Source organism: Balaenoptera musculus, chromosome 16, assembly GCF_009873245.2.
Source record: "Balaenoptera musculus isolate JJ_BM4_2016_0621 chromosome 16, mBalMus1.pri.v3, whole genome shotgun sequence".
NCBI lineage: Eukaryota > Metazoa > Chordata > Mammalia > Artiodactyla > Balaenopteridae > Balaenoptera > Balaenoptera musculus.
Window position 1 is genome coordinate 1,118,799 of NC_045800.1, and position 23,299 is coordinate 1,142,097.

Here is a 23,299-nt window from a genome sequence, read left to right on the forward strand (position 1 = left end):
TGTGGTCTGGTTCCCTCTGGGGGAGGGGGACACTGGTGCCGTGAACACTGGCTGCAGTGGAGCCCCGGGAATCCAGCAGCTCTGAGGCCACACTGACCAAACAAATCTGAGCCAGGGGGAGCCCCTGGGAATGCTGCAGGACCACCAGGATGGGCCACCTCCGGGGGCTGCCCTGCTCCAGCGCAGCACATGGAAGGGCTGGATTCAAAGATGGGGCTGGTCATGTTCCCCCGGGGAACATGACCGAAGTGGACGCCTGGGCAGGGCCCAGAGTGCCTGGCCGTGTGAGGGGTAGGGGGCTGCCCCTGTCCCTTCCTGGTGCTTTTGGGGTGAAGACCCCTCCTGGGAGCGTCCCACATCTGGGGGACAGAACTGGCGCCATTTTTATGAGAAAGAGGCTGAGGCCAGGAGGCCAGCCCAGCAGTTCCATCTTCTAGAAAGTTCTGGTGCAGCTCAGCCTATGGGTCTGGATCAGAACCCTGGGCTGCTCTGCCTTAAGGGGGCAGAATGTAGGCTACACCTCCCCCCGCCGCTGCCCGCTGGAGGTGTGAGCTCATCGTGCTGTCCTGGCGGGTCCCCAGGCGTCATGCTACCCCCAACCTGCTGGGCTGGCTCGGGCCCATCAAGTAGAATGTAGGCGGGGGTCCTCCCGACCACCCCTCTCCCTCTGAATGTCTGGCTCTCTCTGACCTGCAGGCCTGGGGCCCCTTCCCTGAGAGGCAGAGCGCCTCCCTAGGGCTCGGCCCCAGCCCTGCCCATGCCCGGAGGCCAAGCACGGCTGGCCCCGCAGGTGGTCTTGAGGTCCAGCCTCGCCGTCAGCTCGAAGCCAGGCCAGGGGGCTGCCGGGTGTGCCCCAGCATCCCAAGCGTGGACCCCCAGGGGACGGCGCAGGGGTAGAGAAGTCGGGGCTCTCCACACGCCGGCGGCTTCCAGCCCAGATGCCTTTAATCGACTTGATTCACGTGGACCGGGGCACAGTGCTGCTGGGCTGTGGGTGGCAGGCAGGTTCCTGGCTACAGGTGTCCTCACCGCACAAAACTGCTGCTCTAATAAACTACTGCAATGCACACTTAGTAGTAAACGGGAAGCATCTTAGCTAAAGGATCCTAAAATTCCCTGGACATGGGCTCTACGAAAGCGGAGGCTTGGTCCTTGGAAAAGTGTACAGACGCATCTGCACAAGTCCTGCCGGGAGCTGCCCTACACTGTGTTCCAGGTGGGTCCCTGAAGTCACAGCAGCTCTGGGCAGGGCCGGGGTGCTCCTCCCTGCGCTAAGGCCCACAGGGGCGGGCTGCACCTCTGCCCGTGGGAGCAGATGGCAGAGCTGGGGGCTCTGCAGGGCAGTGGTTCCTGATAGGGACGAGGGCAAAACACCCCCAGCCTTTCGTCCTGGCCCGGCTGCCCTGGGCATCCTAGGAGGCCCCTGTCTTCCTGAGGCACCTGGCACCCGGGCTCAGGGCCACCTGAACTGTCCCCGCCACCTTATCCGGCCTCCTTGCCCTGGCAGTGAAACCTCCCCAAATTCAGCCTCTCCTGCGGGAGCTCCTCGTAACAGGACCTGGGACCCCGAGAGGAGAGTTTCTGGGGAGGGGAAGGTAAGGCCAAGCACCTTTCAAAATAGGTTCAACGAAGGGACGGGAACAGAGGGGAGTGGCGGCCGCCTACAGGCACGCCCGCCGCTGGCACAAGCAGCTCCTAGGACAGGGATGTGATGTTGGAGCGGCCGCCAGGTGGTGCCATGATCTTCTGAGCCGTGCGCCTGGCGACGTGGTCATCGGCCTGAGAGCCTGTGGGGAAGCCAGGAGTGGAAGTGGCGCTGGGGAGGGGACGCAAACACGCCACACCCGCGAGGCCAGGGATGCGAGCCACAGCCCCACACTGCAGGCCCCCCACGCTCCCCGACGGCCTTGGCGGGTCAGCCAGGCCGCTGGTCAGGCACTCCCACCACTGAGGCCTCAGATGAGCAGCAAGTGAGGCCAGGTGTGCATGCCGCCAGAGACTGGAGGTCAAGGCTGACCCTCTGGGAGTCCGGTCCGGAGGAGCAAAGGCTGGGCCAGTCCTGCTCGCCCCTCCCGTGGGCCTTGCCCTGCACCGACCCCCGTGATGGGAGAAGACTGTCTTTAGCCTTTAGGACGATGCTGGATTCCAAAGGGGCCCTGCCCCTGGCCCTACATCCCCAGGAGGCAGGCAGGGACCACCATCACCTCCCCAGCAGGGAGGCTGAGACAGGATGTCAGGAGCTGGGTTGGCCCCCGTCCAAGGGCGGGGAAGAGAGAGGGCGGGTCTGGCTCCGTCTGCAGGGAGAGCCTAGGGCTCAGGGCTTCTCTTAGAAGCCTAGCACGCTGGGAGCACAGCTGAGACCCTGATCAGAGGCCTGAGCCTGGTGGTTGCATGCGGGGGGCCCCCAGAGCCCTTGAAGCCCCCAGGCCCCATCCTTATGCGCCTCACATATGTGCCTCTGCGTTATGGGGCAGTGAGGGGCTGGAGGCTGGACTCCCACGTGGTCCTCGGGTCCCACAGAGGCTGGGCTCAACTCACCAGACAGACTGAACCCCGACTGGTGCAGGTTGCGAACGGGTGGGACTGAGATCTTCCCCGGGCAGGACACGCGGGCCTGCACACCGCCCCCTGGCTTGGTGGGCACCATCACCTCGTGGGCCAGCCCGTCGTAGAGGCCTCGGGGCACGCCGTGGATCTCTGCCAGCTGTGGGCCGAGAGGCTGGCATGAGGGGGTGCTGCGCGGGCCCCGGGCTCGAGGGCAGGGGCTCCCCGCCAACAGGGGTGACTCCCCGCGAGTGTGGACACATACCTCCCTCCCCCGAGGCTGGGCAGCAGTGCCCCGAGCTGGAGCAGCAGCTCGGACAGGGGTGGCCTGCGGAGGCGTCTCCTCTTGGAATCAGAAACTGGTCCCAACATGGTCACCGCCTCCTCAGTACCCGCCGTACTGTGGCCCCCCACGCAGCCCCCGCTGTGTTCCTGAGGAAGCCCTGAGGTGGTGGCCCTGGGTCCTGCCCTCCCTGAAAATGGCCCCCAGAGGCAGAGGCCCTTCCCAGTAGCCACCATGATGGACTAACAGTCCGAGGGTTGAGGCAAACCCTTCAGCTGTGCTTGTGTTTGCAGCTGGCACCTGCCTGGGGATTTGTGGTTTACACATGACTGTGGGGCTGAGCCCAGCCCCAGGGGCCTCTGACCAGATCCTGCCCTGCAGGGGTCACAGTGGGGCAGGGGCGCAGGGCAAGAGCGATTGTGGGGTGTAGAGTTCTGCAGGTTCGGGTCTGCATCCAGCCCCTGCCCCCATCACCCCGGGTGTGTGATGGGGAGCTGTCCCCTCTCCCTGCTCCGTGCCGCGGCTGTACATGGGGCTGGCCTGCCACCTCACGGAGCTGCCCCGTGGCCAGTGCCCAGGGGTGCCCCGGACCTCACCCCAAGGGGTGCGATGCCCAGCCCTCCGCCCTGGACCCTGCCTCTCGGCCCCGCTCGAACCCTGCGGGAGGAGGGGGTGGCGTGCCCAGGTCAGATGTGGGTGGCAGCCGTGGTGCGGGCCCTGCAGCCTGAGACAGCAGTGTCTGCGAGTTAGGGCAGCCTCCACTCTCCTTTCCCGGGAAGGAGACCAGCACCTGGCCCCTAGCCCAGCCCGAAAGCCATCCCTCCTCACTACGAGCTCAGACAACGTCTTTAGTCTAGAAAACTGGAAACAGGGCTGGGATAAAGCAAACCAGAGAGTACAATAACCACGTGTGCAGGGTGTGTGTGTGTGTGTGTGTGTGTGTGCGTGTGCGTGCGCGCCTGTGCACATGTGTGAACCACCTGTGCATGCAGCGCGGGGCCTGGGTGGACACCTGGTGCATCCGCCAGACTCGGCGGGCAGCTGGCCAAGCCCGCATGGGAAGACGAGGGCTCACAACTTCTAAGTTCATGGATGCCGTGTAAACCACGTGTTCTCCTTCCTTAATTTATTAACATCCACGTCTGTTCCCGGGGAAATCCTGGGCGGGCTGTGCTAGTCTTAGTGGCAGTGTACCTGGGGGGTGGCTACGAGGGGTTTTTTTGCTTCACACCCACGCATTCTACAGCGACATGGGCTGCCTGGTAACGAACGCGGGCAAAGCACCGCTAAGAAGCGCCCGGAGCAGTGGGGCCGCTGTGCTTTCCCGACAGTGGCCGTGGGCAGGGCTGACCCGGAGGAGGCCTGAGAGCTCATGCCCACCCGCCTGCCTGGCTCAGGCCTTACCCTGTTGCGAGCCTTTATCCTCTTGTAGACGAAGTCGGGGAAGGTCTTCCGCGGAATAAAGCGACCAGTCCCGGGGGTGACGAACAGGGCCCCGTCCTCCAGCACGACCCTGCCCTGACTTATGACCACCACGGGGGCTCCTCGGCACTCGACGCCTTCAAAAATGTTGTACTCCACGTTCTGGGGAGAACAGCCAGGGGCTGCTCAGTGTCCTGACCCAGGACCCCCGATGGGGGGCGCCCACTCGGCCAGGCCGGGATTCAGAAGGCAGTGGCCGCCGCGCCCTGCACCCCTGCTCCTGCCCATCCCCCCAGCAAGGCTGCGGGGCTCCCCAGGCCCCCGACCCTGACCCTGATGTGGGACCAGGCTTCTCTCACTAGGTTGTGGCTCTGGGCAGAGATGATTTTCGTGGCCTTGGGGTTCCATATGACCAGGTCGGCGTCGGCGCCTACGGCCACCCGCCCCTTCCTTGGGTAAAAATTGAAGATTTTGGCTGCGTTTGTACTGGTCACAGCAACAAACTCATTCTCGTCCATCTTCCCTGAGGCCTGAGAAGTAAGAAGGTGGGGGTGAGTCAGGGGGGGCGCCCTTCCTGACCGCAGGCGGGGTCTGGTCTCGGGGCTCTTGTGTGGAGGTGGCCCCTGTTCCCTAGGCCGCGGGTCGTGTGCCTCAGTCATGCCTGCAGGTCTGGTCCTTCCTGGGCACCAAGCTGGTCTCCATGCTCACTTTGTGGGCAAATGAATGCTGATGTTTCCACAATAATGTCTGTGTCCCCAAAGGACGCAACCATCCCCCTGGGGTGGCCAGGAGCCTGGGGTCAGGGCCCCAGCCCAGGGAAGGTCTCAGGACCGGGGCTGGGGGCATGGGGGCAGAGGCCGTGGGCAGGGCCCTCCAAGCGAGATGGATGTCTGAGGAAATCTCAGGCCTCCTAGGGAGACGTTGTGGAGCGTAATTCCACCAGGGCAGGGACCCCGCTCTCCCTGGGTCGTGTGCATTAGGACCAGAAGCAAATGTCTAGGGAGCCCTGGATGGCAAGACTGGCGGGACGACACCCGGGGGCCCACGAGCCCCAACCTCTGCTCTGGTGAATTTACTGCTCAAGGGGCTTCCCTTTCTGATGAGCAGGCAGCGTTCTGAGGGGAGGACCCTGCGTCCCCCCTTCTGCACCCACCACGCATTTCTCCCAGACCACAGACATGCGCTCCTCCACGCCGTTGGTGCCCTCGGGGATGAGCGTGAAGTTGTCCCTGCCGACGGCCTTCTGGGCAGTGGTGAAGGTGCAGTGGGCACTGCCGGTCACCTGGAGGTCCCCGCTGGGGAAAGCCGGAGTCAGAGCCCAGAGGGGCCTGTCCTTCCTGAGCCGCCAAAGGCCCAGCTGGCTCCACCCCTACCCAGCTGCTCGGCCCACGGGGGGGGTGGGGTGGGGGAGAGGTCGTCGGAGAGGGCAGAGCTGGGGCCTCGGGGCGCAGGTGGGAGGGCAAGGAGCCCGGTGCGGACTCTCCGGACGCAAGAGGCCTGCAGCTGCCGGCGGGCACAGGGCAGGCTGCGGCGAGGGGCACACAGGCAGCTCCCTACCTGGCCAGCAGGGAGGCGAGGTGGTCCGCGGTGCTGGGGTCCGGGCTGAGGGGCGGTGATGTGACGAAGGCCGCGGCCTTGGCCCAGTTCTTGCTCCAGTAGTGGGAGCCGTCGGTGCCCAGGCCGGCGGTGATGGGCTCCCCGACCACGACCACCCCTGCGGGGAGGCCGTGAGGGGCACTGCCAGCCCCCATGTCCCCAGACCCGGGCAGGGCCTGGGAATGCCCCCCTGACCTGGACTTCATCGTGAGGTGGGTCTGGCCCCGCGGTCCCAGGGCTGACGCGCAACTGCCCCTCGATCTCCCAAACCTGGGCAGTTCTTCCCCTGCTCCGGGGGCGCCCGGCCCAGGCCACCTGGGGCTCCCCAAGTGGGTCCTCTCTGTCCCCGCTACCTCACACCCCGGCTGGGACCACAGGCTGCAGTGAGACACCGTCAGCTGACTGTCCGCCCCGCCTGGCCACAGCCTCTGTGCAAGGACCTGGCTCCGTCACCGACCCCCTGCCTCCTCCAGGGCCTGGGCTTCCAGGGCCAGAGGGTATCCAGCCCTCGGGACCCGCACCCCAGCTCCTGGACGCAGGACGTGCCCAGCGGACAGTAACATGGGCCCCCAGGGTCAGCTGGGCCAGGCTCCCTTACACGACATGAGGATCTATTCTCATGCACCATTCACACCACACACACCACACACACACAGACACATGCCACACACATCGCACACACAGACACACAAAGAGCACAGCTCTGACACTCACTTCTGTGCAAACAGGGCCACTAGGCCTCACTTTTGTTTCAAGGCCCCCCGATGCTCCACTGCTGTTTGGACAAGAGGGGAGACTCAGGCCACCCACCCCACACAAGGACCAGGTGCCCATATCTCCCGCCGGCCACAGCCCTGGTGCCCCCGCACCAGAGGCCACCCCACCATGAAGAGGCTGGCGGGGCGGCCGCTGCGTCTCCGTCGGGTCTGCCCGCGCTGAGCCTCAGTCCAGCTGGCCCAGCCCCGGGAGGCTGAGGACGTGAGCGACCCCCACACAGAGCCGGTCCGGGGCCGCCACTCACCTCTACGCTTGGCTTGGGCAACCACATCGGCCGCAGCCTTGCTCATCACCTTGGTGACGTACAGGGGACAGTTGGCCTGCTTGGCAACGGTGACAGCACGGTACACGGCCTCAGCCTCCACCTGCGGATGCGGGCACTCAGGCCACACGAGAACACTGGGGCCTCCTGACCGGTATGGGCGTGAGATGCCCCCGGACCACCCATGGATCCAGGGCCCAGAGGGAGCACCCCGGGCAGGTGAGGACCCCAGCCTGGGGCTCGGTGCCCAGAATCTGGGCCGACCCATGCAGACCCCAGGGCTGACCACGCCACCTTCTTGGCCTCGCATAAAGGCCTCAGGGTGACCAGTGGTAGGAGTGGACGTGAGCCTTGATTCACGCCTCCAGACGAGGACAGCGGGATCACAGCCCTGCCGGGACCACGGGGCCAGCCCCAACCCCCATGAAGGCCCAGTCAGGGGGGCGTTCCCGGCAGGCTCACACCTACCTCCTCTGGGTGGCTGAGCACGTGGCCCTCGGGGCCGGTGATGCCGAGTGCCAGCAGCCGCTTCTGCTCCTAGACACACACCACATTCCAGCCTGGACACAGCCCAGAGCACCCCGGCCCTGAGACGGCCCCTGCTCGCGAGATGAGCCCTGCTCGCGAGATGAGCCCTGGCCCCCGACCTCTCACGTGACCCCTGCTCGCGAGATGAGCCCCGACCCCCGACCTCTCACGTGACCCCTGCTCGCGAGATGAGCCCCGGCCCCCGACCTCTCATGTGACCCCTGCTCGCGAGATGAGCCCCGGCCCCCGACCTCTCACGTGACCCCTGCTTGCGAGATGAGCCCGGACCCCCGACCTCTCATGTGACCCCTGCTCGCGAGATGAGCCCCGGCCCCCGACCTCTCACGTGAGCCCTGCTCCCCGAGATGAGCCCTGGCCTCCGACCTCTCACGTGAGCCCTGTTCCCCGAGATGAGCCCAGACTTCCAGGCCCCTGAGAATCACCAACCACAGAGAGCTCAGAATGGAGTAGCGGGCTGACCCGAAGCGGAGCGACTCCAGCTCCCCAAACTACAGATGAGGGAACGGGGCTTGTAGAAGGGAAGGACTCGCCCAAGGTCGCAGTCCCCCTAAGTGAGGGGATAAGACCCCACAACCTTGCCTGCCGTGCTGTTTCCCCAGTGGGCGCATGTCGAGAGTGTGCGCATCAGGGAGCGCGCGTAGGGGCGTGTGCGTCAGGGAGTGCACGGCGGGGGCGTGCGCGTCGGGTGCGTGCGCGTCAGGGAGTGCGCGTCGGGTGCGTGCGCGTCAGAGTGCGCGTCGGGGGCGTGCGCGTCGGGGACGTGCACGTCAGGGAGTGCGCGTCGGGGCATGCGCGTCAGGGAGTGCGCGTCGGGGGCGTGCGCGTCGGGGTGTGTGCATCCGGGGTGTGCACGGCGGCTCTGCACAGTCGGGGATGGGGCTTCCTCTTGGGCAAGCTCACTCATCCTACAGGTCTGAGCCACAGCACCCTCTGGTGTAAACGAGCTTCGGCGTGGAGAATGGGGGAGAAGCAGAATCCCACCGACCCCCTAACAAGCCTCCCAGGCACTCGCGGCCCACCGTCCTGAATGCTAAGCATGACCCACGATGTCTCCCGCCTGGGCCTGGCCTCGAACCCTGGAAGCACATACAGCACCTGATGCCCGGAACCCCACATGCCCCCACAAAAAGTGGGCAGGGGTCACCCCGCCAGCCCCGCCCACACCTCGTCCACGATGTCCCCGTTCTCTGCGTGCACTTGGGCCACGGCTCCCAGGTCCCGGATGACACTGAAGATCTCGTACATCTGGGGAGAGGCACATGGGCTGCGTGGGGCTGTGTGTCTCCCGTCCACAGCAGCCTGAGACATCTGCTTGCCCCCCCGCTCGGCACGCGGCCTTACCTGGCCGTCCGTGCACTGGCAACTGTCCTTGTACGCCATGAAGACCAGGAAGGAGTTCACACCTGGGGGGAGGCAGGAGGGGTGGATGCCAGGAGCCTCCACTGCTCCCCGAGCTCCAGGGGCCCCGCCAGCCGGCCTGGTGGCTCTCAGGGACCGGCCCCACACTCTCCCGAGCTGGGACGGGGACAGAGTCACCCCGGCGCCTCCTGCTTCTCGAGCTCTGGGGTCAGGAACCGATTGTTCCCCAGTGGCAAAGCCAGGTGAGAACCCGCCCCCCGCCCCCTAACCCCCCACGGACCCCGGGAGCCCTGGGAGCCCCGTGTCCCCCGGACGGAAGGGAGCCGTGAGCTGCAGTCTCGCTGCCTGAGCTCTGCCCGGGCTGCGCCGGAGCCGCTCCCGCACTGGGCGCCGGGGTGGCCCTCACGGGGGCCACCTAGCCTGCGGGGCTTCGGTGGCGCCTGCCAGGCCCCGCTCAGGGCTCCTCCGCCCGCTCAGGCTCTCAGGAAAAGCAGAAGGAACAGGACCGGCTGCCCGCGGTGTCAGGGCCCCATCAGGCCAGGGTCGAGCTCTCCTGTGCTGTGCGGACGTGGGACCAGCTGGGGACTCACCTGACCCCCACCATCCAAACCAGCGGTGCGGCCCCTCCCTCCTCCCTGTCATCTCGCTGGGTCGAAAGTGTGAACTTGAGGAGCAAAGGCACGTGGGGGAAACTGTCACCCAGTGCCACACGAGCCGATCCCCCAGGTGACCACCTGCCCCAGGGCGCCTGGTGGAGGCTACTGGTCAGCATGCAGGCCCGTCCCTGTACGCCACCCAGCGGGCCAGGACCGACACTCTGCTGGGAGCAGACCCCTGGGCAGCGCCGCCCCGGCAGGAGGGTGGTGGCGGCAGGTGCCCGGTTTCTGCCTCTGCTCGGAGCTGCAAGGCCGCAGGCCTCCCGACCCCGTTAAGGAACAACCGGGGGGGCGGAGCCACTGCCTGGAATGAGGTGCAGAAGCTGAGAGCCCCCTGCCCACCCCCAGGCTGGGGGTCCTAAATGCCAAAGGCTACTGGTGTGAGGACCGTCACTCTTTGGGAAACGGCCTCGGCGAACCTCTCTGCCTCCCTCGGATGTACAGTGGGGCGGGGGGCAGCGTCTCCTGAGGGGAGGGCCCTGTGGCCTCCAGGGCCCGGCCAGGGGTCTGCAGCCAGCACCCCTCGTCCCAGCCCCGCCAGCTACTCTCCCGGCTGTGTGCTAGGACCACCCTCGAAGCCAGTCACCGGAGCTCAGTTACGACGTCCACCTAACTTGTCAAATCCTCTATAAACTTTGATGTGGTTTCAGCTTCAGGACTTTTGATTAAAAAAAAATTAAGCCTTATCTGTAAACCGTCCTGTTTCAGCTGAGGCGGCAGGTTTTATTTTATTTTTATTTTTATTTCTTTTGGCAGTAGGTTTTAAGGTCTCTCCTTCTAAAGGCTCCTAAGATGCTAAGAAAGCTTATAGGGCTTACCCTTCATCCAGGGCCGAGAACAAGGGGACCGAGGTGACAGCTGTGGCTGCTGTGTCCTCTGTTTTTTTAAGTCTTTATTGAATTTTCTTACAATACTGCTCCTGTTTTATGTTTTGGTTTTTTGACCGCGAGGCATGTGGGCTCTTAGCTCCCATCTAGGGATCGAACCCGCACCCCCAGCACTGGAAGGTGAAGTCTTAACCACTGGACCTCCAGGGAGGTCCCTGCTGTGTCCTCTTGTGAGGACAACAGCTACGGGATGCGTCCCCAGACTCGGACGCAGGTGACCTCTCAGCCTAGCAGATCTTCGAATGGCCCTTGCCCAACTCTCTCCCAGCTCGCGGCCGCCTGCCCCGGGGTCAGGTGCACACAGCGTCCACCCGCGGCCAGGGGAGCCCAGGCCCTGAGGCTGCCCTTCCGCCCGGCCGGGCCGCCCGCTCACCCTTGTCCTTCACCAGGGCCTCCAGCTCCTCCCTGGTGCTCTCGTGCCAGCGGGGGACGTCCACGTGCAGGGAGTAGTCGCAGCAGGCGCCGCGGTCCGCTCTCTCCCGCCACTGCTCGTAGGCCGCCAGCAGGCTCACACCCGTGTCGGGGAACACGTGGTCCACTGTGGGGACAGCGCGGTCAGCGGAGCCCCCCACCCGCGCCACTGGAACCACCTGGGCCTCCGAGGGAGAGCAGCTCCGTGTTCCCAGGAAACCAGGAAGCACGTCTGAGAAAAGCAGAGAAGAGGCCTCGTACCCAACGCCAGGCTGAGGCTGCTGGGAACCTGCCCGCCGGTTCTGTCCAAAGAGGCATCTCCCGCCCCTTGTCCCCAGCCTCTCTCTGAGCAGAGGGAGGGCCTCACTCTCCAGTGGACACACCACAGGGAGCCCGGTGGCAGTTCAGGCCTCCACCCCCTGCACAGGCCTGGCCTGAGTGAGGTGCCCCTGGAAGGGCAGGGGTGGCGCCACTGTCCGTGGTGCTGGACCCGCAAGCCTGCCCACAGCAGCGCACAGGGCTGGCTTCCCTCCTGCCTCACTGGCCGCACACACCTCGAGCAGCGCACCCACCCCACCCCCCGGGGAAACTGGGAACGCACATGGGCACTGCACCGTCACCCCACCCTGCCGGCAAGCCCACGTCCAAGGTCCAAACCCCACTCACAGCCTCTGCCAGGTGCAGGGAGAGAGCTGGGAGTGGGGTGGCCAGGGGGAAGGCACACCCGCCCCGGGGTTACAGGCAGATGCCGTGCCTTCCTCCAGCACGCCCTCACGTGGGCCCCTCTGCTTCCCGCAGCTCAGGTCGCGAACCCAGGGCCCCGCCCCGCAGGCCGCTCACAGCTCCAGCCTGGAGCTGCAGGCCGCTCTGCCTAGGCCGGCCGGGGCCTGCAGCATCTCTGTCCTCACAGCCGGTCTGATGCCTCAGCACCGGCAGGAGCAGGTGACATAACCACGAAGGCGCCTGCTCAGCCTGGGCCACCAATGACAAGCAGGACCAAGGGCCTGAAATCACAACTCTCCTTAATCAGACTAGAAGGTGGACCATTGTTGGGTTTTTCCTTCCACGTCGTAGTTCAGTAAACCACACCAGGCCAGGATTTTGCAACATCTAAATGTCACTTGTGAAGTAGCCCAGGGTGGCCAGAGCAGCCTTTCCCGGTGGCAGCGGCGGCAGCGCTCACGTGTGCCAGACACAGCAAAGCAACGACGTGCACCCCTTGCTCCACCCTCCACCCTCTTCCCCCTGCCTGACAGATCGGGGAAGTGAGGCGCCTAAAAGTGAGTTGCGCTGCCTGAAGTCACAGCCAGGATGTGGTGCAGCCGGGGCTGGACTGGGCCTGTTAGGCCAGATCTAACCCCTAGTGGACGTGTCTGTGCTCGGGCCTGCGGAGTTGATGGCGCTCAAGGCCACGGGAGGAGGGCTGCACGCCGGTGCCTCTTCCTGGCCCCTGCGCTGGCCACGAGCGATGTCGCGGTGGGCAAGCGAATTCACCTCACAGGCTGTTAACTGGGGTGTCTCCACCCTGCTGAGAGGGTTGTACAAGGAGAGCACGAGCTGAGGCTCACCAGGATGGTGCTCGTGCCTGGCACAGCGTCGGCACTAAAGAAACGGTACCTCTGGGGCTCGTTGATAGGGTAATAGCATTTTTCATCATCCTTTTCCTAAAACACAGCCTCCGTCTTTAGCTCTTTTGACATGGGCAGGGAGTTTCTGCAAACCAAGCCTCAGAGGGTGTGAGGTTCAGGGGCAAATGTGTCTGACATTTCAGGCAACACGACCCCTGCACTTGGGTTTTCCAAACCTGGTCCTTAGCCAGCTGCTAGCTTCCCAGGAAATGATAAATTACTGGGCACACATCCCTGTGCTCCCGTGGAAATCCCAGGAGCGCTCCAGAGCTGGCCAAGGCAGCACGGCTCAGGACGAGGGGCAGGGTTAAAGACAGGCACTCAAGGATTTCTTAGAATGAGATGCAATAGAGGGAAAGAGGCCCGAGAAAAACACCGTCAGGGAAAGCTCTTCCTGCGACATGCAAACCTGCCAGAGGACCATGGCCTGGGACGGACGCTCCCCACAGGAGACACTCACGTATCATGGTGGTCCCTCCTGCCAGGGCGGCCTTGGTCCCCTGGCAGAAGTCATCGGCCGGGGTCATGCCCAGGACGGGCATCTGCAGCCTTGTGTGGACGTCGACTCCGCCGGGCAGGACCATTAGGCCGTGGGCGTCAATCGTTTTGATGCCCCCAGGGACGATGAGGTTTTCTCCGATTTGTCTGAAAGCAACAGAGATTTCGCTGGTTGGGAAGAGCCCCGAGCAAACGTGAACGGGCTCCTTGGCGATGCTGCAGAGATGGGACTCTTGCCCTTGGGCTCTTGTCCCTGAGGAAAAGGGCAATACGGTCAAGACTTAACTGGACCAGCCCACACTCTGGGGCTCAGGACCGTCAACACGGAGGAGCCAACCCTGCGCTGGTCACTTAGGTGTCCACTCGCTGCTTACTGACCAGAGGCTGGAGCTGCTTTTTTTGTTTTGTTTTGTTCCTGCTGCGTGGCATGTGGGAACTTAGTTCCCGACCAGGGATCAAACCCACACCCCCTGCATTGGGAGAATGGAGTCTTAACCACTGGACCACCAGGGAAGTCCTTGGAGCTCCTTGACAGGCACAAGCAGACAAGCTAATAGGTGTGGTCGGTAAGCATTTACAAACACCTGCTTTGAGCCCCACACCATACTGTAGCTGTGTTAATAAAGAAACGAGGAAGCCATTGGCCTGCTCTCTGAGGCTTCCCTGAGGGCTCGGGTTGGGCAAAAGCTATTTCCAGGGAACGAGCTTTTGGAAAAGAAAGAACCATTCACACGAATCTCGCCCAAAAGTAAACTTCTGGATAGTGTGTGATCGACGTGTGACCATGAAGACATCTGAGGTAGAAACTCACTTTATCAAACCGTCCTCCACATACAGGTCAGCGTAAAAGGACTGGTCATCGTTCACGATCCTCCCGCCTCTGACCAGAAGGCGGTCACTCTATCAGAGACAAAGAAATGGGTAAGTTTCCTCCAAACTAAGCGACTCAACGGTATCCTGAGCACAAGCTTTACCTTGGAATTATGATGGAAACATTCAGGCACAATTTGTGTGCATGAAATCCAGCACAAAGCCTGCATGGTTTATCCCACACACACACCGAGGGCAGGCAGAGGGTGCCCCGAGACGGTGGCCCTTGGGGGCAGCTGCCTACGGGCCCCGCACACGACCTGCAGCCACAGGTCAGGCTGTCTGGCCTCGCCAAAGGCACAGGGTGTACGATCAGCTAGCTCCCCGCTTCACCACGGCAAAGCCGAGGCGGTGCGAGCCGCAGTGCAGTGAACCACGTGTACATCTGCACACCCGCTGCCTAATTTGTAAAGCCCAGGCCGAGGGGGGAGGTGGACCACGTCTCACACGCCCCTGCTGGCCTGGAAGGTCTGCCCTCCTCGTCCACCCACAGAGGCGGCTCCGGCTGACAGCTGGGGCGGGCTCCTTCCAGAATCTCTGTGCCCTGAGGCAGTGCCGGCAGGCAGGGGCCCTACCCCTGGGGAGGGAGACAGACGTCACACACACGGCCGTCACAGCTGGTGACAGACGCAAGAGCACAAAGCAGGTGACGTGACAGGGTGATGGGAGACAGGCCTGGCTGCCTCAGGGACCGAGAAGGGCCTGTTGGAGGAGCTAAAACTGGAGGTGACTCAAGCTCAGTCCAGGGCGCAGCCCATGCAAAGGCCCTGAGGCAGGAAAGAGTCTGGTTGATGCAGGAGAGGAAACGAGGCGGGATGGGGGGTGGGGGGAATGGGAGGTGGGTAGGGGTGGGGCATGCTGGGCTTGGGGAGTCAGTGGGCCGCCACCTGGGAGGCCTTAAGCTGGGGTTTAAATGATCATACAGAGATCACATTAGCCTGTTGTAGAAAGCAGCCCGTGGTGTTCAAGGATGGAAACAGGACCATCGCTGGAGTGGGGTCTGATGTGGTCTGGGTGAGATGCGGGGCCCCGGGCCAGCATTTTGGGGCGGGTGAGAGATGGACTCCAGAGAGGCTGGGAGTTGGGGAGAAGGAGCTGCTGACGGAGAGGCCATGGGGGTGCAGGGCCAGGAAGACATCGGGGTGCCTGCAGGTTCTGGTGCTGCCTGGGGGTAGCCCAAGGGGGTGAACAAAGTGGCAGCAAGTTCGGCCAGCTCTTCGGGGCACCCACAGCACGGAGCTGGGCCGCCATAAGTCCACTTCTGATGGTCGGGAAGGAGGGAGTGAGGCACAGGGAGAGCCAGTAATGGAGCTGTGCATGATGTCAGGGGTGATGGTCTGACCTCAGTGGAGAAAAACGGAGAGAAACACAAAGGAGGAGCAAACAGCTGAGTGCAGAATGGAGCGGGCGAGAACCCAGCCCTGCAGCACTTTCCCTCCGTGACCCTGCTGGAGCCTCCCACTCTCTGGGACTTGACCAGGCCGGAGTGACAGCTGTTTCACAGGGGGTCTGGGACCTGGCCCGGGGCTCATGGGTGCCCACCCAGAGGCCAGGCCAGGGCTCCAGGCCGGGGCTTCTGGCTCTTCGCACATCATCGGTCTGATGCCAAGAGAACTGACGTGTGTGGCGCACTCAGCAGAACCCTGAACAGTCTGCTGAGAGGATAAATAATTCATCGCTTATGAGCCTTATCACATCGTTCTCTGTTCTTATTAACATCTAACAGTTCGGGCTGAATTCTCAGATTTCTATTGACTAAAGGTAAAACCACCACCGCACAGTCTACAAAAGGGTGGCCAACTGTGCCACAAGCCAAACACGGCCCTCGACCTGTCCCTGTGCCGCCCTCAGCTGAGCGTGGTTTGCACCTTATGCTGGTTGAAAGACATCATAAGAAGACTTTCAAGACTCATAAAAGTTACATGAGATTCACGTTTCAATGTCCAAGCTCAGCTTTTACTGGAGCAGTCACACCCAGGATCGCTCTCTTGCAGGGCTGAGTAGCTGCACCAGAAACAGTGTGGCCCTCGAAGCTGAAAATACCTACTGTGTGACCCACTGCCAACTCCTGGTCTACCACATGGCCCGGCCCCAGCTGCCTGGGCCTCTCCATTCTGGGTTCTGCAGAGGCTCACTGCCCGGTCCCCTGGGCCCTAGACCCAGCCCTGACAGGTCACATCACAAGGACCCACCTTGCCCAGCTTCTGAGCCCGTGTTCAGACCCTCCTGCCTCCCCCTGCAGCGCCCCCACTCCAACAGCCCCAACTCCAGCCCCAGTGGACCAACGCGTTCTCTAAGAAGCCCAAGAAGAGGAAGAGGAAGGCTTTGGGCAGGAAGAGACTGTGGCCTGGGTGCCCTGCTCAATCTCCCAGCCTCCAATGCTCAGATTTCTGGACTCAGACTCTGGGAGTCTTCCTGGGCTTGGAACCAAGAGGGAAATGCAGCAGGCTGAGGTGCCATGCTCCTCAGGATGAGGGTAGAAGTTCCCCTAAACCAGTCGCCTTGAGTCTGAGCTGCCCAGAGAGGGGATCAGCCCCCCTCCCGGCCCTGGCTGGCTCCTGCATCAGGTCTCACCCTCTCCTGTATGCGCGGGGTGGGACGGGCTTCTTCCTCCCTGAGTATCTCAGGAAGTCAACTGGCCACCCCATGGGTCACCCCACCGCCTCCCGCTGGATCTGAATCCGCGGGTTCCCAGGCACCGTCCAGCTGGCGCCCAGACGCCCGCCTCCCTCCCTCCGTCCTTCCCGCCCTCCCTCCCTCCTCTGGGCTCCTGGCCGCATGGAGGGGGCGGCTTTGTTTCCTGGCAGCGCGGGGTGGACAGTGGGACCTCCCGCACCAGTGCGTGTGCTGTTAGAGGGTCTCCTCCCCGGAGCTGAGCTGCCTGATGCCCGCACAGTGACTGGCGAGCTATCTTCTCTCCCCCCCGCCCGCCCCCAGGGGGCTCCGAACCCCGGCTCCATGGAGGGGCTTGGGTCGCCAAGGGCTCCGGGCCGGTTTGAGTTTCTTTGTCTCGGACAAAGAGCTCCCGGTGGTGCGGCGGCGGCGTGGGCGCGGGGTGGAGGGGCGCGGGGCGGGGATGGCATCTGTGTGCCCCGAGGCCGGAGGCCGGACCGGCGGTGTCAACAAAGGGCCGCGCCGACGGCCCACTCCGAATCGGAGCTCCCAGAGAGGCGCGGACGCACGGGGGCGGGGAGGGGGGGAGGAGGCAGGCGCATCTGCGCTTGCGGAACAGGCCTCCCCCCGGCCCCGAGCCCTCCCTGGGAGCAGAGGAGGGCCTGGGCCTATGCGCCGGCTCCGTAAGGGGGTCCGGCGCGGCGCTCGCGGGGACCCCGGGCTGCGCGGGAAGGAGCGCGCCGGCACAGGGGCAAGCGCGGGGGCTGGACACGGAGGGAAGGGGGCCCGGCGCAGGGCCGGGAGGGTCTTCCCCGGGGCCCGGAGGCCAGGTCCCGCCCGGGGCAGTGGGCAGGAGGCGCGGAGCGGAGCTCACCGTGAGCCGGGGGATGCTCTTCTTGCCCTGGAAGGACATCCTGCTTCTCCGGCTGCGCCGCCGTCTCCTTTGGCCGGCGCGGCCCGGTTCGGGCGGGGCGGTCCTGGGGGGTCCCCGGCGGCGGACGCACGAGCTAGGCCTCGACAGGGGGCACGCGCAGAGCCCAGGCGTGCGCGTGGGGGCGCCGGGCGTCCGAGTGGGAGCGCGCCGGGCCGCGCGGCTCCGTTGCCGGCCCCGCCCCCGGCCCCGCCCCCGGCCCGCCGCTGCTGCTCTGCTTTCAAGCCCCGCCCCGGCCGGGCTCGGTGACTGTACCCCCAACCCCGGCCCTAGGCGCGAGCTGAGGCCGCGGACGGGCCCCTGCGAGGACCGCGAGGCGAACTTGTGCAGGGTGGGCAGGAGGAGAGGGTTGCGACCGGTCCCGGCCAGTGTGTGTGCAGAGTCTGCACCCGGGATGGAGAGTGAGAGGGTTCCGGCAATGTCCTGCCAGGACCCGCTTCCCCCCTGGCCAGCCGAGGGCCCGCCACCAGCTCCCTGATGACCCGAGGCACCCAGGGCCGCGGGGATTGAATCCAGTCTCAAGTCCAGGCTCAGGCTGGACTCCGTCCGGAAAGATGTTTCGGGCCAAAGCCGGGCTCCTTGGAGTATTGCCCGGGCAGGGATCGGAACGCCAGGCCATGCGCTGGCCCTGGGACCGGACAGTGGACACACCTCATTGTGAGGCTGCCCCAGGGCCAGCCCCGCGAAGCTTGATGTCAGGTGGGAGGCTGGAGAGACACAGAAGGGATAGAAAGAGACCGAGAGAGACACACAGAGAAAGAGCTACCCAGGACCCAGGACGGACCCGAGAGGCAGACCCGGGCAGGAGAGGCCAGGCCTCCGGCGGGTTCTGAGGAGGGGGTCGCGCAGGATAGGGAAGTCCAGGCTCAGACACGGCCAGTCAGGGAGAACTTCCCGCCGCGAGCCCTCGCGTCCCCTTGGAGGAGCTGGGGGCTGGTGGAAGAGGGCGAGCCCCTGCACTGCGCCCCAGCGGCCTCCGGCGTGGACGTGTGGCGTCTCAGGGAGTCCAGGGCCCGCGTCCCCCTCTCACTGGCCCCGATGCCCGGCGCCTCCGCACTGCGGCCACTACCTGCTGTGGGCCGCGGGCCTGGGCCACGCTGGGCCTCTCTGGGAGACTTGCGGCAGCCTCTGGGCCGTCTCCGCCTGGCTCGCCGCGTCCCTCCTGGTCGCCGCTTGGCCCGCTGTGGGGCTCTCCTGCTCGCGGACCCTGGTGTACGCCTCCCCGCGCGTCCAGCTGCAGCGTCTTCGTCTCAAAGGCGTCCTCCAGGCAGCCGAAGACTCCGCCGAGCTTGGGCCGGCCCGGGCCTGCCTGTGCCCCGCATCCCCCGGCACGCGGGCAGAGCCTCTGCTGGCTCCTGCGGCCGCCGGCGAGGGGCGGCGGGTCCTGGAGCCTCCTGTGGCGGGGTCTGCGAGGTCGCGTGGCCTGGGCGGAGCCGGGCCTGGCGCTCCCCCCCATCCCCCCAGCCCTCCCCCCACCCCTCAGCCCGGCCTGGCGTCCGCGCGGAGCCGGCGCTGTCCACGCAGGGAGTGCTGAACGCGCCGGATCTGGGCCGAGGGCGCGCGTTCTGTCCCAGCGAAGCTCTGCAGCTCGCCCCCGGGGCAAACCGGGGTTCTGACCTCCCGCTCAACCCGCAGAAGGGCAGGCGGGGAGCACGCACGGAAGAAACCACAGTTTTCCGGAACTCCAGCCACATTTCCAGGCCCTGTGGGCGGTCTCACGTCAGGGAAGGAGGCTCTGACTCTGAAACATTTGGCGAGTCGGGAGGGCCAGGGCGGGGGAGGGGGGGAGGGAATGCGCCCACGGGAGCTGCTCCTGACTGCCCTTGAAAACAAGTTCAGGGCTTCCCTGCTGGCGCAGTGGTTAAGAATCTGCCTGCCAATGCAGGGGACAGGGGTTCGAGCAGGGGAACAGGGGACACGTGGTCTGGGAAGATCCCACATGCCGCGGAGCAGCTAAGCCCATGCGCTGAGCCTGTGCTCTAGAGCCCGTGCGCCACAACTACTGAAGCCCGCGCACCTAGAGCCCGTGCTCCGCAACATGACAAGCCACCACAATGAGAAGCCCACGCACCGCAAGGAAGAGTAGACCCCACTCGCCGCAACTAGAGAAAACCCGCGTGCAGCAAAGAAGACCCAATGCAGCCAAAAATAAAATTAATTAATTAATTAAAAAAAAATGTTCAAGGTTTGGGGTGAGACACGGTAGGAGGACTCTCAGCCCATCCAGAGTCATAGGGCGATGCTGTCACTCAGTCGAGCCCTGCAGGGACTGTTTTTTAAGGAAAAGACATCCCAGCCTCTCCGTTCTGTTAGTGCAGCCGGAATTTCAAAGCGTAAGTTGCGACAGTGAGAGTCAGTGCGAGGACGCTCCAGTACTGGCTGACGTGAGAACCCCTGCAGAGCTAAATCAGCACTTTCCCATCCCCTCGTCCCAGTCCCACCTTGGTTTTCCACTCCCCCAAAGAGATCAAACAGGCTTTAATCACCTGTGTGGGATCCCTGTGACTAAAACATGTTCTTGTTCATTCACAGAAATTCTTTCGCCATTCTCAATGGTCTGACTTTTCTTTTCTGGTTCTCATCTGACAAACAGCTACAGGAGCAGTCCTCCCTGGTGGATGACCTCAGCCAGGGGCTGCCAGCACCTCTGACTTCAGAGCCTGTCCTCCAGAAGACTCCCCACGACTTAGGATGAGGCTGTATGTGAGACCCCCGGCAGCCCCTCCCCAGCGAGCGGAAGGCCCAAGTTCCCTTTTTGGTGTGGAAAGAGGCATTGTCGTTCAGAGAGTGGACACGGAACACAGCAGTGGCTAACATAGCCGATACGTCCAAACTTTAACACTTCGTGAGGAGGACAACTTTGATATTCTAAGCCTTAAAACAACCTTTTATTAAAAACTGTACAATAATTTACAAATGAGTAAAAATTCTCTGGTATATATCATAGGAATCACAATACAAAAATATGTGTAAAATTTTGTAGTTGATCACCATACAAACCTATGTTAGGCCTCTGAATACTGTTTAGCACTGAACAGAGTTATCAGGTGTTTAGAGTGTGATTATTAAGGAATTGCTTCACGGAACACAAATACCGCCTGGCGCATTGCTGTGAGAAAACAAGTCCTCATTCGTTTTTGCATAAATTTACAATAAAGCTTTTTAAAAATATACAGTAAATAAATATATGATTTGATACATAAGTTACAGCTTGATTTTCCTGAGCCTAAACGTAAATCCATTACTGTGTTAAAACACACAATCCATCTTAAGGTCAATGATGCAGTAATGGTCAGTGTAGATTAATGTCACAGCGCCTCCAAACCCACTCCCGGCACACCCTCCTTCCTGACTGCCAGAGTTGGTGTCCACAGCCCTGTAAGGCACTCAGGGCCTCCTGAAGGCTACAGGTTCCTCGAGGGCAGAGCCCTTTAAGGAAGAGCCAGGGTCCTTCAGCAACTGGAGCTCTAGACCATGGAAGCGAGGTACACACATCCGTGTCAACAAGGAAGCTGAAATTTACATGGATTTGTAGTTTAGACAAATGAACACATTTGTGTTTTTTCTGGGTGTTGTGCACACAGTGATTATGGTGATAACTGTTATGCTGTATACGTGTCCACGTCCCGGTTACACAGTAAACACTTCTGTGTTTCAACCTTTCAGGGTCCCTCCTCTTGCTCCATTAGGGAGTGACACACTTACACACACGCTTCCCCTGTTTGAAGAGCTAGCAGTAAGACAGCCCAAATACTCGCAGGGAATTCAGTCCAGCCCACTGGTTTTGAAACAAGGTACACTCTAGAATTTAGAAAGCGCATGTTATTATAAAATACTTGAATTCTTCAGATGCTCACTGGACCAGCAGGAATCAGTGACAAATGCTCATATTTGCCCCTTTCTCTCTCTCTCTCTCTTTTCTTTTCTTCTTCTTCTTCTTGGTTTTGCAAAAGCCCAATCCTGAAATGCTGGATTTTGTAATCAGATGAAAAGAAGGTGCCTATGATACATGAATAAGAACAATATCTGAAGAGAAGAATTGGCATTGCAACTAAATGTGTGCTTTCCTGAATGTACCAAATGCAATTTGGTACGTGAAGTGTCATTTAAAACATTCATTGAGCCATTTTCCCTTTCCAGTGCACATCCTTTTTACATACAGACAATAACAACTTCATAAGCATTGGTACATATTTACATGCTTCTCTTTCCTGTAGAGTTTGCCTTCTTTTAAAAATTACAAAGCTGTGCTTAAGAGTGTCCGGGGTGTGGGGTTGCATATGAAGAACTCCAGACATATGTACGACACGCAAAATCATGATGACCCAAATAAACTCGAGGGGTGTGAATCTGCGTTTCACATGCACGTTCTGGGATCTGAAATGGCCAACCTGCATCGCTGCTGTCCCTGCGCAGGTACACATGGGGCAGGCAGGCCCACAGGGAGTGCTTGGAGCTGTGGAGTGCTTCTGCATGTTTCCATCCTACAGTCCATCAGGCTTCCATCTGGGAGTGCATCCATAGCTCCACGGTGGCTTTTGTTCACGCAAGACTATTGTCTGCTGTTTGGTTCTGAGTATGACAAATGTGCCAAGACGATGCCGTCATTAGACCAAGACTAAAGTTTGCAGGAAGGACTCAGCCAGATTTCGGACTTGAGATACAAACCCTGACTTCAAGCTCAGCTGGAGAAGCAGTGAACTGGCCCCGTTTTTTGTTCAAGTGACTAAGTGCCTGTGGCTTTAATGACAATGGAAAGGATGTGTCCTTCTTGGACAAGTGTTGATTAACAATGCATTGCCCAGCGGAAAACCTGCACCCTCCAGAGAAAAAAGCACGTCTGTCTGATCCTATAAGCTTTCTCCCAATTCATCCTGGTCTGGCTGCCACTGTCATCCGCACTGTAGTTGAACATTTCTTCCGACACAAATATAAAGTGAACCTAACACTTCCAGACAACACAGGCGTACCTCCCTCCAGCCATTGGGCAATGCAGTTTGTGTTTCTTGTATACAATGTTGTCCGTTACATTCTCATCGGGCTGCACTCTCATTGCGCAGCACGTCAGCTTCTAGGTGCCTCAGAAAGCCCAGTCCTGTGCTTTGTCTTCTGATAGAGCACACGTGTGTGCACACACAGACTCATGCATGCACACACACATGCGCGCGTACCCCTTGCAAATTCAGCACTGACAGCACAACCTTAGGCCCCCAAGGGTGCGAGGTCCACAGATGAGCCACCTCCGAGCCGCGAGTCGGGCTGTGTCCAGATGCGGGAAGACCCCCCCGGCCGTGGACCACGACGCTCGGCGTAATGGAAATCACGCTCTAAGTAGGCTTCAGCGACGTGCTGCTTCTTCTCTGAAAAAGAGAGAAGACAGATGCTCTCTGTTAGTGTGACACATCTGAGCCACCGGCGGGGACTCCCGGCGGGGAGGGTCTGGAGAAATGACCAGGCGCTGGCTCTGTAGGTGGACATCCGGTTATGGCGGCTCCAGCCCAGGCATGGCGCCACACTTGAGCCTCTGTCTGGGAGATGCAAACGGCTCTTCCCAGGAGACGCGAGGCCACAAAGATGAGTCCCCGTGCCCCATGAGACCGTGTGCAGAAGTGGCCTCAGTGCTCCCTCCCACATGTGGGAGACTGCTCATGTTTCCGCCCAGTTTTCATTTCTTCTCAGCACTTAGAAAGTGGGCCTCTGTTAGGTACTAAGTCTTCCTTTTCACCTTTTACATCTTTAATATTTAGAAGAAGTTAAGAGGGAGCTTCCCAGGCTCTTTCTAACATGGAGGGCGGACCCTGGAGCAGCTGCTGGGGCAGCAGCATAGGTGGGTGAGAGGGGAGGGGGAGGGGGAAGGGGAGGGGGAGGGGGAAGGGGAGGGGGAGGGGAAAGGGGGGAGGGGAGGGGGAGGGGCGGGGGTGGTGGGGCACACCACCCGGGGTCACAGGCATTAGACACTCCACAGAGTTTTTTTGGTTTTTAACTTTAAAACGAACTTCTCAGTCAGAGGACA

General features: G+C 61.8%; 2 protein-coding genes across 2 annotated transcripts in view; both read right to left on the reverse strand.

The window, feature by feature from the left end:
• Nucleotides 1-927: 927 nt before the first annotated feature.
• DPYSL4 (dihydropyrimidinase like 4) lies at nucleotides 928-17,454 on the reverse strand. The gene is made up of 14 exons (XM_036829746.1): nucleotides 17,230-17,454; nucleotides 13,684-13,772; nucleotides 12,835-13,019; nucleotides 10,709-10,873; nucleotides 8,775-8,836; nucleotides 8,598-8,678; nucleotides 7,353-7,421; nucleotides 6,867-6,987; nucleotides 5,807-5,963; nucleotides 5,403-5,544; nucleotides 4,609-4,779; nucleotides 4,232-4,411; nucleotides 2,539-2,704; nucleotides 928-1,787 (listed from the first exon to the last, which is right to left on the reverse strand). Exons 1-14 carry the CDS (start codon nucleotides 17,266-17,268, stop codon nucleotides 1,696-1,698), a joined length of 1,719 nt encoding a protein of 572 aa, XP_036685641.1. The 5' UTR covers nucleotides 17,269-17,454; the 3' UTR covers nucleotides 928-1,695.
• A 2,601-nt stretch (nucleotides 17,455-20,055) lies between these two features.
• JAKMIP3 (Janus kinase and microtubule interacting protein 3) overlaps nucleotides 20,056-23,299 on the reverse strand; it is a 101,442-nt gene continuing 98,198 nt past the window's right edge. Inside the window, exon 24 of the mRNA XM_036827707.1 lies at nucleotides 20,056-22,646. The gene's annotated coding sequence lies outside the window, so the exon portion shown is untranslated. The remainder of the gene's footprint in view (nucleotides 22,647-23,299) is intronic.